We start from the raw sequence: 14053 nt of genomic DNA, 5'->3' as shown, positions 1-14053 counted from the left end.
TGCATCAGTAAATTCATGAATAAAATAAAACCCATTATGCTCACACTAGAATCTCATGAGAATTGATCACACATAGATTTATAGTTATCACTGTTTGAGGTTTGACAGAACTGCAATAAGGTTAACTACCTGTCATTTAATTTTACTGTTTCTTTCTGAAAAAAAAAACCTCTTTGTCTTTCATGAGGGTTGCAATATTGGTGTTGTGGTTTGTACTCTTTCCTCACAGCAACATGGTTGTGGGTTAGAGTCCAGGCCAGGCCTTTCTGAGGGGCCTTTTCATGCTGTCTCCATGCACTCCTGACTTAATTCCATTCTGTTTGGTGATTATAAATTTCTCCTAGCTGTGAGTGTCTGTCTGACTTCATTTTCTCTCTTGTTGTTTGGGACTCCTGCACCCCGTAACCCTGCACTACATATAGTAAGTGAGTGGCGGAGGTTTGTTTGAAGGATATTAAATCAAATCAGCATGTTTGTAGTGTACTTATTTGCGCCAAGAAATTGAAAATATCTTGAGTTGTTAAAAATAATTTATGCTGACATTTTAATGGACTGAATTTGACACTATGTCCAAAACATCATGTACCATGACTGTACCACGATGCTGCCTTCACGTGCAATCGTTAAAACTAAGAGTTCACGTCAGCTTGCACCTTGTGCCAAAAATAAAGCTAAATTAATCCAAGTTAAGTTTCAGAAACACTTCTTCATATTGTTAAATCTCATAAAATCAAACAATTTAAATCCCTACAATGAATTTCATTCATTTTAAAAGCCCTGCTGTTCTGTTTGTGATCTTTGGATTTTATAATAGGCGTTTTAGTTAGATGTGACTACACGGTTTGCAGTTGGATGTAACTACACGGTTTGCATCAGGGTAACCACAATAGGAAGAATGATCATTTGAGCGGAAATAGAAGCCAATAATAGGTTACCTGTGCGTTCATATAATAATTAACAGATAACACTGAACGCAACATGTTTCCGGGAGCGGCGCATGCGCAATGCGGTGGACGGAAGCCGCCGCTCGCTGTTGGCGGAGCCGCTCCTCTGTTGAACTGCTCCTCCTCCTCCTCCTCAGATGACCGGTACCTACCGACGCTCACTTCTTCCCCGAGCTGTCCTTCCACCGGCGGAATTCTCAGGACTGGATGCCCTCAGAGTACCTGCGCCGGACCCCGGTTCCCCCTCCGGAGTAAACTAACTTGAAGCCCGCGCGCTGTCGGTACGTACCGCTAACTCCTCAAACTATCCGGCTTTCGACTGATTCTCCTCCAGCGAAAAGCGGAGCTGGACCGGGAGTGTTTGTGCGTCGGATTACGTCGCTAAATTGGCTAAACCCGTCAGTCTGGAGCTGCCTGTTCTTGCCAGATTAGCTGGAATAAAGCGGGAATAAATAAATCCCTCTGCTGCTGCTGCTAGCATGTTAGCTTAGCGGAGTGAATGTGTCCACGTTAGCAGTAACTTAACCCGGTGAGCACTCCTCCTACCGGGAAACCGGGGACAGATCTGCAGCTCTGTCCCCGGTGGGAGCTCGCAGAGGGAGCAGATCTGCAGATCTGTCCCCGGTGGATGGAGTGCACACCGGGGACAGGGCTGCAGTTCTACCCCCGGTGTGCACTCCATCCCCCGGGGACAGATCTGCAGCTGTGCCTCTCTTCATGCTGCTCAAATATTTGCCACTGCTAACTAAGCCCTGATGGAGTCACACAACTTTCCTGAAATTCGCCCCATCGAAGGGTCTGATTTCAAGATTTCAAGTTTATGTGGGTTCAGTTAAGTGTCCATCTCATATAATTCAGTTCAAGAACTAATATTTGTATGAAGAATCTCTCTATGAATCAAAAAGTTCTGTTTTAGCAAGTGCAGTCAATGTCTCATTAATCCGAACAATTATTTGAATAATACATGTTTGCTTCGCAAAGAAGTTCTGTTTGAAGAGACTTAAGCAGGTCTTAAACATCCAGGGTTGAACAAGAAACTTCCTGCAGGAAATGTTATGTCAACACACACATTGTCAACCTCACAGAAGACTGGTAGTCATTTATTTAAAACCACAAACTGCTCAGTTTCTGAAAAGCTGCAGATGAACGTGTGAGAGAAAAAAAAACTTGACCCAGTCACTGCTGGTGTAATGGGCTGTATGCACAACTCAGCCACTTCCTGAACTTCAGGAGGCTTCTTGTTTCCTATCTTTCATGATAGGACGAGCTGATTAATGCAGGTGTGTTTGACCATTACTGTTGTGGTTACACAGGTCAGGGACACCTGGATTAATCAGCTTGTCCTATCATGAAAGATAGAAAACAAGGAGCCTCCTGAAGTTCAGGAAGTGGTGAAGTTGTGCATAGAGTCCATTTAGGAACAAAAGGTGTAGCACTGGTATTTGGAAGAACAAACCATATTAACTGAGTCATGGTGTAGTTTGAAGAGATCAACTACCAAGAGGCTGGGTCTGGTCTGAAAAAAAACCCTGTTTCTTTAAACACTGAAAAATGTAGTTTAAAAAGTCTTGCTCCTGTTTGAAAAGTTGTTGTTTCTTTTTAAACAAATCTGTGTTAAAGAATCCTAGTCAGGTCTGAAACTTTTCACGACATTTCCAAGTGAAAAATGGGAAACTTTTGCAGAATTTTGGATGTCTGTTTACATGACGGCAGTGCACAGAGCCACTCGAAACACAACAAGAAGCTGCTATTGCACATGTGCACCACAGCCAGAATAAATACTTCTTCTGCGTGTGTATTTTCAGTACAAAAACGTCCAACAGCAATAAGTTCGGGGCCGGTGTTCTAACTACACCTTTTTCCTGTTTTGAATTGAATATTTGTTTGCAAGCACTTGGAATTTCCGACTTTCTCTCTGTCAGATCTTGCTGCGGATATTGTTAATACACCGTCGCCTGGTGGCCAGAAGGCAGAAGCAGCTTTTTGGTTTCTTTCGAGCAGCACGCAGTTTGTTCCCGTTGATGTTCGAAGTTGACTGTGAAATTAAGAGAGCTCTATTTTCAATCAGCCGTATCACAGTATCCTGATTCATTAAGCAGCTACACAAAGCCACGAGTCTGATGTGAGGAGCAGGACTGACCGGCCCTTGTTGTGTGTGTCTGTGTGTGTGCAGGAGTGTGTGGGAGCGTCATGTGGAGGAAGGCTTCAGCAGCGGCCCTGCTGGCGTTGGCCGTCGGATATTTCTACTACGGCAGCCCGGAGCTGCCGGAGCACATCCTGCAGTACGTCGGCCTGCCGGGCCTCCAGACGTCCACGGCGCCGCAGAGCAGCCTGGAGGAGGTGATCTCCTCCGCCTGGGAGGCTCTCATCACTCTGCCCAGCCGGCAGTGGAGCAAAGTGGCGGTGGGGTGAGTGACCGGGTGGGGCAGATCACGTCTCACGTCTTTGTTTTTGTCTTGTTCCGATTGATTTGTCGCTGTAGCCGTCTGTAACAGACGCCGTCCCGTCTGTCTGCAGGGTGAACGCCTGTGTGGACGTGGTGGTGTCCGGGGTGGGCCTGCTGCAGGCCCTGGCCGTGGACCCCGGCGCCGGCTCGGACCACGAAGTGCTGCACTCCAAGGAGGACCTGAAGGAGGCCTTCATCCACTACATGGCCCGCGGCGCGGCGGCCGAGCGCTTCTTCAGCGACCAGGAGGTCTTCCACAGGATCGCCCGCGCTGCGGCCGAGTACCCCGGTGCGAAGGCAAGGCTCGCTCCTCAGAGGGATTCGCAGAGTTCTCCGTCTGCCATGTTCTTCACTTTCCCCCCCTGACCTCTCTGTCCTGCTCCTCCAGCTGTACGTGGGAGGAAACGCCGCCCTCATCGGTCAGAAGTTCGCCACCTACCCCGACCTGATGGTACTCTTGTCAAATCTTCTTATTAAAGCTTTGAAAAACCCCAGAACGTCCATCGGCGTGACATGTGACTGCTCCCTGTCCACAGGTTCTGCTGTGCGGCCCAGTCGGTCCCAAACTTCACGAGATGCTGGACGAGCAGATTGTCGTCCCTCCAGAATCCCTGCAGGAGACGGACGAGTATCACCTCATCCTGGAATACAAAGCAGGTGACGGAGAGACAGCAGCAGCCTGGTCAGTATCTGCCTCCTCAAGCGAGATCCGGCAGGTGATGGAACCCTGTGTTCGATCCCCAGGTGAGCAGTGGGGCTCCACGCAGGCGCCTCAAGCCAACCGCTTCATCTTCTCCCACGACGTGTCCAACGGGGGCATGAGCTCGCTGGAGACGTTCGTGGCCAGTCTGGAGGAGTTCGAGCCCGACCTGGTGGTGCTGTCGGGGCTGCACATGATGGAGGGGCAGGGCCGGGCGCTGTGGGAGGCCAGGCTGAAGGAGGTCAGCGCTTCATTTCAATTCACAGCATTTCCCTTTTCAAGCAGAACAACGAGTTAATCGCCTCTCAACAATATCTCACAAGATGCTGGCCTAAATAAGAAAACAACCCCCCCCGGCCTTTGTGAACCCTAAAACTAACATTTCATTCCGTGTCTCCTCCCCAGGCCGTGGCCGCCATATCGGAAATCCGCAGAGACATTCCCATCCACCTGGAGCTGGCGAGCCTGACCGACAAAGACTTCATGAACAGCATCATGGAGGAGGTACATGTGGAGAGCCGTCCCGGGAAGCAGCGCAGGAAGGCGCTCTGGGCCGGCGCCGCTCCCCCCGGAGCGCCGTGGATGTAATTAAAGCCTCCGTCTCTCTGCTTCTCGTTAGCAGGTTATGCCCGTCGTCAGCTCCATCGGGCTGAACGAGCAGGAGCTGCTGTTCCTGTCGCAGGCCGGCGCGGGGCCGCACGCCGAGCTGCCGTCCTGGAAGGGCGTGCCGGACGTGGGGCGGGTCAGCGACATCCTGCTGTGGATCCTGGAGCGGCACGGCCGCAGCGACCCGGCGTCCGAGGCCGACCTCACCCGCATCCACTTCCACACGCTGGCCTACCACATCCTGGCCACGGTGGAGGGCCACTGGGGGAACCAGGCGGCGGCGGTGATGGCGGGCGCCCGGGTGGCCAGCAGCCAGGCCTGCGGCCTGCGCTCCGTCGACGTCGGCAAGGTGCAGCTCAGGGCGCCGCTGGAGTTCTCCAGCTCGCACGGCGAGCCGCGAGAGGCGCTGACCCTCGACCCCGCCCGGCCCGTCACCGTGTGGCGCCGCGGGAACGTCACCTTCCACTTCACGCCGGTGCTGGTGTGCAAACAGCCGCTCCGGACAGTCGGGCTCGGGGACGCCATCTCGGCGGAGGGACTAGTTTACTCCGAGGTGAAGACGCCGCAGCCGTTCTGAGGCCGCCGCCGCCGCCGTGCCGGAGAAGAGCCGAGAAGCTGCTGTCTCTGTGCCGGGGTCACGCGGTGACGCCTGATGGCTCCTCCTCCTCCCGGATGTGAGCCAGCGGTGAGGCGAACCCGACTCTATGCACCGCGCACAGCTCAAAGCCATCGCCACAAACTCCAAAGATTCCCCCGGGCTCAGCTAATTCACTCCCACCCGCGTATCTCCAGTCTGCTGTGCCTTGAGAAAACACCGAGCCGCTCCCATTCGGCTCCGGACCGAGCCGTGGGACTAACTGGAAGCGGCGGAGTCTCCGTGGTAACCGCCATCATGTTCTCTGTTCCCTCAGCCTGCGGCGCAGTCGACAGATTCAGTCAGTAGGAAACTGGAGAAACGGTCCCACCGCAGTATTTCCCAGCATCGGACTCAAACACCTGGAGTAAGTGTTGACTCGATACTTGACGCTCTGTCTTATTTGTCCCGAGAGGATGTGATGACTTTTGTTTTGTTTTGTTGTTTTGTTTTTGACGGAAACACTCCCAAAACAAAAAAGATGTTTGGAAACTTAACAGCATCTTTTTTTATTTCCTGTAATTACGCTAAAAAAAAAAAGAGAGCGAGAGAAACTCAGATTGCGGATCAGATCCTTCACATATGCAGTGAAACTCAGTTTACAATGAGTTAGCAAGCTAATTTACAAACATCTGCTGTGGGAAAGCAGTTGTAAGATAGGCCACATGTTATCAGGGTTACTGTACTTTCTTTTGTTCTTTTTATTTTTACATTGTACAGCCTCTTCTCAGCCTTAGCCTCTTATTGGTTCCCCTGATGCAACGTTAGTGGGATTTTTCTCTGTTGTGTAGAATCTGGGTGTAAACGAAGATCACGCCAACTGAAAATCACCTTTCTTAAATTTTAAAGACCCATGAACAAAAGATTATTGCTCGGTAAAAGTGTAGAACCATGGTCTGTAGCCTTTCCACAGCCTGCCGCCGTCACTCAGAGAAGTGACGTTTTTAATTATTGCCTTAGCGTCGTTTGTGGATACCAGCCCCGATATCTTTTTTTTGGTCTCATTTAGACGACTACATTTTCACTTGTAAATGTTTGTACTGTATTCTGCCCACAAGTGTGTGTGTGTGTGGTTTCATTACAGGAACAAAGAGCACCCACTAGTGGCCCAACGTGAAACCTACATCGTTTTCAGCGTTCCAAAATATTGCCGTGTAAATGCGACACTTTTTCTTAAAAAGACACGATGCATTTTCACTTGAAACATCCTGGAAACAGGGCTCTTATCCACTTGTTAGTGTTCTTTTTTTTTTTTAAATAAGTACGAACTTGACGAATCCTGATATGCTGATGCATTTTGTGTTGTAGGATAAAATGCAAAACTGTGCTGAGCCTTTAACAGTTACCTGATACCCTTTAAAAACATGGTCCACGAGACAATAAATCTCTATAAAGTTCACTACCGTATTTTTCAGAGCATATTTCACACTATTTTTTTTTTTTAAGTTGAGCTGGTCATAAGACTTCAAAAATAAGAAGAGATTTGTCGATCAGTAAATCATATATTGATCACTAGATGTCACTGTATGACAACAGAATTTTGCTGGAATACACCTCCAGCATTACCGTATTTCACCAATAATGCAAGAAAAATGCCAATAATCGGCAAACTTTTCAGCAAAGTTTAACCTGAAACTTTAAGTTATGCAGGCTAGCTGAGGGATATTGAAGTAATGAATCAATAAATATATTGTACACAGTGCAAATTATGTGTGATTTATAGTCCAGGAAATATGGTAATTCGATCACGCTTAAAAATTCAACACTTACCTTGCTCTAAATGTAATTATCTACTACTTGCTGCTTCGTTTTTGACTGTTGATTATATTTTGGAGGAATATATGTTGCTGAAAGTGTCATCCAGTTGTTATTATGTGACGACTGCCGGGAAAAGTCTCCCTGACTGTCCGATAAATCCCCCATGGATCTTCCTCCTCAGCTTAGACATCAGCCCCGCTTCTGGACGACTTGTTTGACACACCTGCATCGTGATAGACGTGCAGTTTCTAACTGTCAGAACTGTGTTCGTATACCTCAAACTGCCTCTGAGGGCATGCAATAATGATCACAATGGAGTCTTAATGCAAATGTCTCAGCAGAAGGTATTTGTTTTGCACTAGTAGACGTGGCAGGTGTGCCCGCAGAGGTGAATGTAACCCGAACTCCGAACCCCGACGATTAGCAAGTACAATCTGTTCCTCATTTCACACGCCGTGTCTCATGTTTTTAACATATGTTTCTGTCCACAAGTCTCATTTACTTGTAGTTTGTCATTAAAAAAAAACGTGTACAGAGTCTTGAGTTGTAGTGCTGTGGATTGATTTCAACTGTTCATCTTCATTTCGGCTCTTGAAATGAGCTTTTTAATGGAAATCATGTCCAACTTTTTTTTTGTTTTTCATGCCGCCATGAAACAAGCACACCTGGGTTTTTTTCCCCCTGATTTTTTTTTTTTTTTGGCTTTTATTTTCTCTTTAACATTAAGATTTAATTTTCCACACATGTTCAATATTGCTGTAAGGCAGTGATTCTCAAATAGAGAAATCTGAGGGTAACGGGGATGTGTTTTCCTTAGAAGAAAAATATAAAATTATTCCTTAAAACACATTTTTATATGTGAATTTGTTGACGGTGAAACGGAGACAAAAGTGGACAATATTTAAATACCCATGAGATTTCAAACTGAAGCCTCCAACTAGCACGAACAAGTACGTAACAGGTACGACGAGTCCTCTCTTGTCCTAAATTCAGAGTGAAGGGGCTTTAGGGATGAAGGAGCTCTTCCACCTGAATCCTGAGATCAAAGCCAGAAGGCAAAACCTGGAACTCAGCAGGTCGGAAAGCTCCAGCCAGATCTGTGCAGATCCGTCAGGATGTACGGTTGAACTCCCACACTCTCACAGCTCGTCTTTATTGCACTGCTCGCTGTATTATTTGATCTGGTGCTGAGTTTCCGAACCAGCAGAGAAGAGGAAGGACGAGGAACAGATTCAATAAAGGATCTATAAAATAAAATCAGAGATCGATCAATCAGGAAGTTTGTTTCTTCAGATAGGCCAGTCATACTTATTTGTAAACAGTGACAAATTTCATCTTGCCATCCAGAATGGTGCCAAGATATTTATCATTATGAACAGCGTCTACTGTCTGACCTGTGATGATGGTTTTGGTGTTTTGGTGTTTCAGACAGCTTTGATGCTCCTATCTTTGTTTTTCTACATTGAGTTTAAGAAAAGCATCACACCGGACAGGACCGTGGGAATGTATGAAGGAGACTGGAGTATGAAGGAGTATTTCTGCTCTGTTCTGTTCTCCTCTGTCTGGAAAGGAAAGATGAAATTGCTCAAATCAGGCACAGAAATAGTTATAATAAAAAATTTTTAAAAAATCATGTAAATTGTAACTGAAACATCATAAATGCAACCTAAGATTCAGTTTTTGCATTTGTTTTGTTGCAGGACTACTGTGTTTATGAGTCTTCAGAAGCTGTCAGCCTCTTTCAAAGATTATACTGACTTGCAGATGCAGGTAAATTTAATCGTATTTGGTAGAAAATGTCAAAAATGGCTCTTGAGCTCACAGGCCTGCTGCAGCAGGAAGGATTAGTGGATAACTGCGCACATTCCTGCGCGCTCTTACGCGTATGCCTCTGATTGGCTGAGAGCCTCGGCTGCGTTGGCCAATCAGAGCTCCGTGCGTCTATAAGCCCCGCCCCCGGCGATGCCGTGGAGGCCGCGGTTGCATCGCGGAGTGGGAGCGGAGGAGCGGCCGCCGCGGCAGTCCCCTCCCCGGATGCGGCCCTCCGTCCCCCGGATACGCGGCCGCGGCACTCCCTCCCCCACCCCGCGCTTATAAAGAGGTAGCAGGACCGGCAGGCCGTCCCCGGCGGGTCGATTGGCTCCTTTGTTGATGGTGAGACTGTGCGAGAGGAGAATGAAGTTCCTGGTAGCGGTCACGGTCATCGTGGGATTCCTGCTCTTCTTCACCTTCCCCGGCGGATCGTCTGCGGAGAAGAAAGGCCCCAAAGTGACGGCGAAGGTAGGCGTGAGCCGGGAGCTAGCTCGGCTCGAGAGCGACCACCTCTCCCCCGGTTAGCTCGTGGCTAACCCGCTATGCTAACCGGTAGCGGGGGCTCGTGAAGCCACGTCACTGAGCTGGACCTCGGGTTTACCTGCAGGTTTCCCCCCCCCCCCAAACCGCAGACATCCTGCAGATCCCTTCACCGGTCCTGCTGCCAAACGCCTCCCGGTGTGACTTCCAGCCGGTGTCCAAGCACATCTGCATGAGGAGGACATTCCTCTGCCTCCAGCTGTGCTCTCACGCAGCTGCTCGGGCCTAAAGTCTCCCCACTGCCCACAAATCACAACCACGGATCTGTTGCTCTCTTCGATATGGACTTGATCTAATCTGTGCTTCTGTCAACATCTGCAACTCCTGCTGTGGATGAATGTCCATCATGCGGGTCCAGAGGAGCTGCTGTGTCCATTTACAGCCTCACAGTAAAGATTCAGCAAAACCGAGTCACGGTTCCGTCAGTCCAGCGAGTTAAAGCTTTGGCCTTGTTTAAACAAGTCGGGCTTTTCACTTATGGGGCTGCTGGGAAAGGTTGCAGGTTCAGTTCCCCATCTCCCTCCGCCCACAAGGGGAAATGCCCTCAAGCAATACACTGAACCCCAAATTCCTCCCAATGGATGGACTGGGCACCTTACATGGCAGCTGTGCACGTACATGCGTGAAAAAGCGATATCAGTGTAAACCTGCTGCGGAAAAGCATTATATAAGTAAAGCCGCTTTACCTTTGCTCTGACGACGGTAATAAAAATATTTCCATTGATTCCTCGGCACGATTTCCTGTCTCTCCTCATTTCAATATTGTCATAGTTTTGACTTTCGAAGCTTAAAATATATTGACACAGTTTCTTTTAAGAAACTTGGTGTTCAGATTACACTTCAGCACAACAGCGTTGCGTCCCTTTCCCTCCAGCACTGCAGAGACCTGTGAGGTGACGATTACTCACATCCTGATGCAGTGGAGATGCTCAAACGAGATATTGTGCATCTCAAGTCATGCACGAGCTTCTGTTGGGTTTTTTTTTTTTCTGATGAACTCCCAGACAGCACCTCTGTCAACATGCACTACTTGTGTGCTTGTAATTTGACACCAGCCTCCAGATGCAGTGGACTGGTGCTGTGTCTGGAATGTGACGTGTTCTCCATGTCTGACTGCAGTTTGACGTGGAGATATGGCGGACGTGTTTTAACGAAGCCTCGGGGTTATCTTTGATCCCGTGGCAGGTGGGAGTGTGCAGTGCTGACGGCGTTGCTTTTCCTTCCTAGGTGTTCTTCGATATGAAAATCGGAGATGAAGACGCGGGAAGGGTGGTGATCGGGCTCTTCGGGAAAACCGTTCCCAAAACGGTTGAAAACTTTGTGACTCTGGCGACGGGGGAGGTGAGAGACGTGAAGCTGTTTGTGTTCTGTTGCCAGGAGCCTCGTCTACGGTGGCTTCAACATTAAACCCACGCCTCTCTGTTTGATCTGAACAGAAAGGATTTGGCTACAAGGGCAGCAAATTCCACAGAGTCATCAAAGACTTCATGATCCAGGGAGGAGACTTCACCAGAGGAGACGGCACTGGAGGTGAGATCCTGATCTTTGAACCAAAACGGCTGCCAGATGTCAGAGTGACTCCTGGGTCCCCTCCGATTGACAAACTGTCAGACAAACCAAACATTTGGCAGCAACAAATGTCGTTTTTTTTTTTTTTTTAAATATAAAGGTAAAAGCATCTACGGAGACCGCTTCCCGGATGAGAACTTCAAGCTGAAGCACTACGGCGGCGGCTGGCTCAGCATGGCCAACGCCGGCAAGGACACCAACGGCTCCCAGTTCTTCATCACCACGGTTATGACCTCCTGGCTGGACGGCAAGCACGTGGTCTTCGGGAAGGTCCTGGAGGGCATGGTGAGTGTGGCGCTCGGCACAGTCGCAAGGTTTATACCAGAGGGGAGAGCGATGGGGGGGGCGATGCTGAAAGGCATTTCCCTCTTAGATTAATAAAGTATTTTGTTCTTGTAAAATGTGAGAATTGTGTGAAAATGGCTGGAACAGAAGGAGGAAACTGCTAAAATCAGTCACAAAACAGCAAAAATTGAAAAATTTACCATCCTAAATTGTTATAGAAACTTTATAAATGCAGCATAACAGTTTGTATCCATGTTTCAACCAATAAACTATCATGTTCATAGTGTATACTGAATTACAGGTAAAAAAAAAAAAAAAAGACTCCATTTTTGGCTTCATCACATTGAAAATGATCAAATTAACATCAGATGTGTAGAAGACTATCGGATGCTATTTATTTGACACTCGGGTGACCTTTTTTCCTCCTCTCCTCCCTCCAGGATGTGGTGAAGAAGATCGAGCAGACGGGGACGGACACCCGAGACAGACCTCTGAAAGACGTGGTCATCGTGGACTGCGGCAAAATCGAAGTGGAGAAGCCGTTCGCCGTGGCCAAGGAGTGAAGCGGCGGCGGAGGAGGGAAACGGACTGGTGGGGGCGGGGCGGGGCGGGGGAATGGTGCGGGCCACTTCGGGAGGGTCTCGGGTCATCACTCAGCGCCGAGCGGCCGCTGTCTTAATCACACGGGAGGAGCGTCCGGATCAAACGCGGCGACACTCTGGGTCCATTCAGACAAACAGACGAGCATTCCAAGACGCACCGAGCTGTTCGTTGTTTTGTAAAAAAAAAACAATAAATAATGAAATCGGAAATAAAGATTTCACATTTTGTTAAAATGGTGTGGGTGTTTCTTTTTTTATTGTATTTTTTTAAAGTTTGGATTTCACTCTGATCATCCACACAGTGTAGAGCAATTCCCATTCTGACCACTAGAGGCGCTATAACCCGGAAGATCAGTGTGAGGTCAGTCTGCATCCTCAGAGCTTCAGACACAATAAAACTGACTGTGGAAAAGCAGATACTTCTCAGAATATCATCCCAGTGGTGCAGTGGTTTGCTCTGCTGTTTCACAGTGAGAAAACCTCGGTTCTGTTCCAGGAAGAGACTCTCAGGTTCTCATGTGCTTCATGTAATTCCTTGGATGAAGCAGACATGTAGAATCTCCTCACCAACACCAACACTGTGCAAGTAGCATTAAAAAACACCTAATAGGGTAAATTCTTGATACTCTGAATAAGAGGTGAACTGATCTTGTGCTCAGTTGTTCTGCTATGCGTGCGGTTTAAAGGCACAGTGCCGATATTAGACCAAAGAAATGAGATTATGATCATGACAAGAGCATTTTGATAACTATAATCTGTTTTGTTAAACATTTTCAGCCAGAAATACAAATTTTTATACAATACTTTGGCTTAAGGGTTTTTGTGTTAATAGAAAAACAGATGAAGGGATCTGGAAGATTAACCATATTACCATATAACCTAGCTTTTTCCAGCTAAGACAACTGGCCAAAACTAAACATTTTCTGTCGACCAAACAATTTGAAACGGTGATCCATGCATTCATTACAACCAGACTTGACTACTGTAATTCACTGTACTTTGGTGTGAGTCAGAATGTGCTTAGCCGCTTACAGAGAGTCCAAAACTCTGCGGCTCGACTCCTCACTGGAACACGCAAATATGACAGCATCTCACCTGTATTAGCATCACTCCACTGGCTTCCAGTGGCTTTTAGAGTTGATTTTAAAATCCTCTTATTTACTTTTAAATGTTTGCACGGTATGGCTCCTTCCTATCTCACTGACCTGTTTCACCTATATGTCCCGTCTCGATCTTTAAGATCAGAAGATCAGCTGCAGCTTGTGGTCCCCAAGACAAAACGCAAGCTTCGTGGGGACCGTGCATTTTCTGTCACTGCTCCACGGCTGTGGAACCAGTTGCCTTTGGAGATTAGACAGGCCGAGTCTTTGACTGCTTTTAAATCTCTTTTGAAAACACATCTTTTTTCACTGGCTTTTAATCAATGATGTTCTTATTGTTATGGATTGATCATTTGTTTTTGTTTTTGTTTTTTTTTGCACTGTCTGCTCTTATATTGTATTTTGTGGTTTATATTTGTCTGTGTACAGCACTTTGGCCGGCTGTAAAGTTTTTAAAGTGCTTTATAAATAAAGCTGGTATGGTATGGTATGGTATATATAGTTTGTTCAATTACTAAAATAACATTGTAAATAAACATTAAATCTCATAAATTTCAGTCTTTTTGTAGGGATTACGAATAGTATGTATTCTGGGGTTTTTTTGTTTTTTGTTTTTTTTTTAAGAAAAAAAAAAACGTCTTCATGCTTCTTCGATCACCGGCACCGGGAGTCTCCTCTTCTCCATGTTTGTGTCTCTTCGCCACATGAGGAGCTTTCAGAGCCTGACTGACGATCATCAGTAGATTCAGAGGTGAGAGCTGAAACCTGCAGGACATCTGATCCTTCTCATGACCGGCTGAGAGCTGGAGTTGTGCTCATGGGTTCAGAGTGACCTGCAGAGGGCGCCCTCCCATCACAAACACCACATCCACACCGGGCTTGTGGGTTTTTCTGTTGTGTGATCAGAGAAATGAAAGTTTTCTTCTTGTTCTTCGCAGTCCTGACCTGCTGTGACTGAAACAGAGGCTCGGCCTGTGGTCCAGTCTGCTTCTTGTTTTCTGAGCCACGCTGTGATTCTTCCTCTCTTTTACTGTCTGATGAAATAACATCTGATTTT

At 47.4% G+C, this 14053-nt stretch overlaps 2 protein-coding genes across 4 annotated transcripts; both read left to right on the top strand.

The window, feature by feature from the left end:
• Positions 1-1040: 1040 nt before the first annotated feature.
• Positions 1041-7426, top strand: adpgk (ADP-dependent glucokinase). 3 transcript variants are annotated; one of them, XM_030096109.1, is made up of 8 exons: positions 1041-1225; positions 3118-3352; positions 3462-3687; positions 3779-3841; positions 3927-4047; positions 4135-4331; positions 4496-4594; positions 4713-7426. In XM_030096109.1, exons 2-8 carry the CDS (start codon positions 3135-3137, stop codon positions 5271-5273), a joined length of 1485 nt encoding a protein of 494 aa, XP_029951969.1. In that variant the 5' UTR covers positions 1041-1225; positions 3118-3134; the 3' UTR covers positions 5274-7426. The 3 variants fall into 3 exon arrangements, with proteins under 3 accessions (XP_029951969.1, XP_029951967.1, XP_029951970.1); XM_030096107.1 differs by having other exon boundaries at positions 4710-7426; XM_030096110.1 differs by lacking the exons at positions 1041-1225; positions 3118-3352 and having other exon boundaries at positions 3655-3679; positions 4710-7426.
• A 1666-nt stretch (positions 7427-9092) lies between these two features.
• On the top strand, positions 9093-12133 carry ppib (peptidylprolyl isomerase B (cyclophilin B)). The gene is made up of 5 exons (XM_030096111.1): positions 9093-9368; positions 10668-10781; positions 10877-10970; positions 11110-11294; positions 11735-12133. The coding sequence occupies exons 1-5, from the start codon at positions 9240-9242 to the stop codon at positions 11855-11857; spliced, it is 645 nt and encodes a 214-aa protein (XP_029951971.1). The 5' UTR covers positions 9093-9239; the 3' UTR covers positions 11858-12133.
• The last annotated feature ends 1920 nt before the right edge of the window (positions 12134-14053 follow it).

The sequence above is a fragment of the Salarias fasciatus genome, chromosome 7 (genome assembly GCF_902148845.1).
Source record: "Salarias fasciatus chromosome 7, fSalaFa1.1, whole genome shotgun sequence".
Classification (NCBI taxonomy): domain Eukaryota; kingdom Metazoa; phylum Chordata; class Actinopteri; order Blenniiformes; family Blenniidae; genus Salarias; species Salarias fasciatus.
This window is presented reverse-complemented; position numbering and strand designations above follow the sequence as displayed.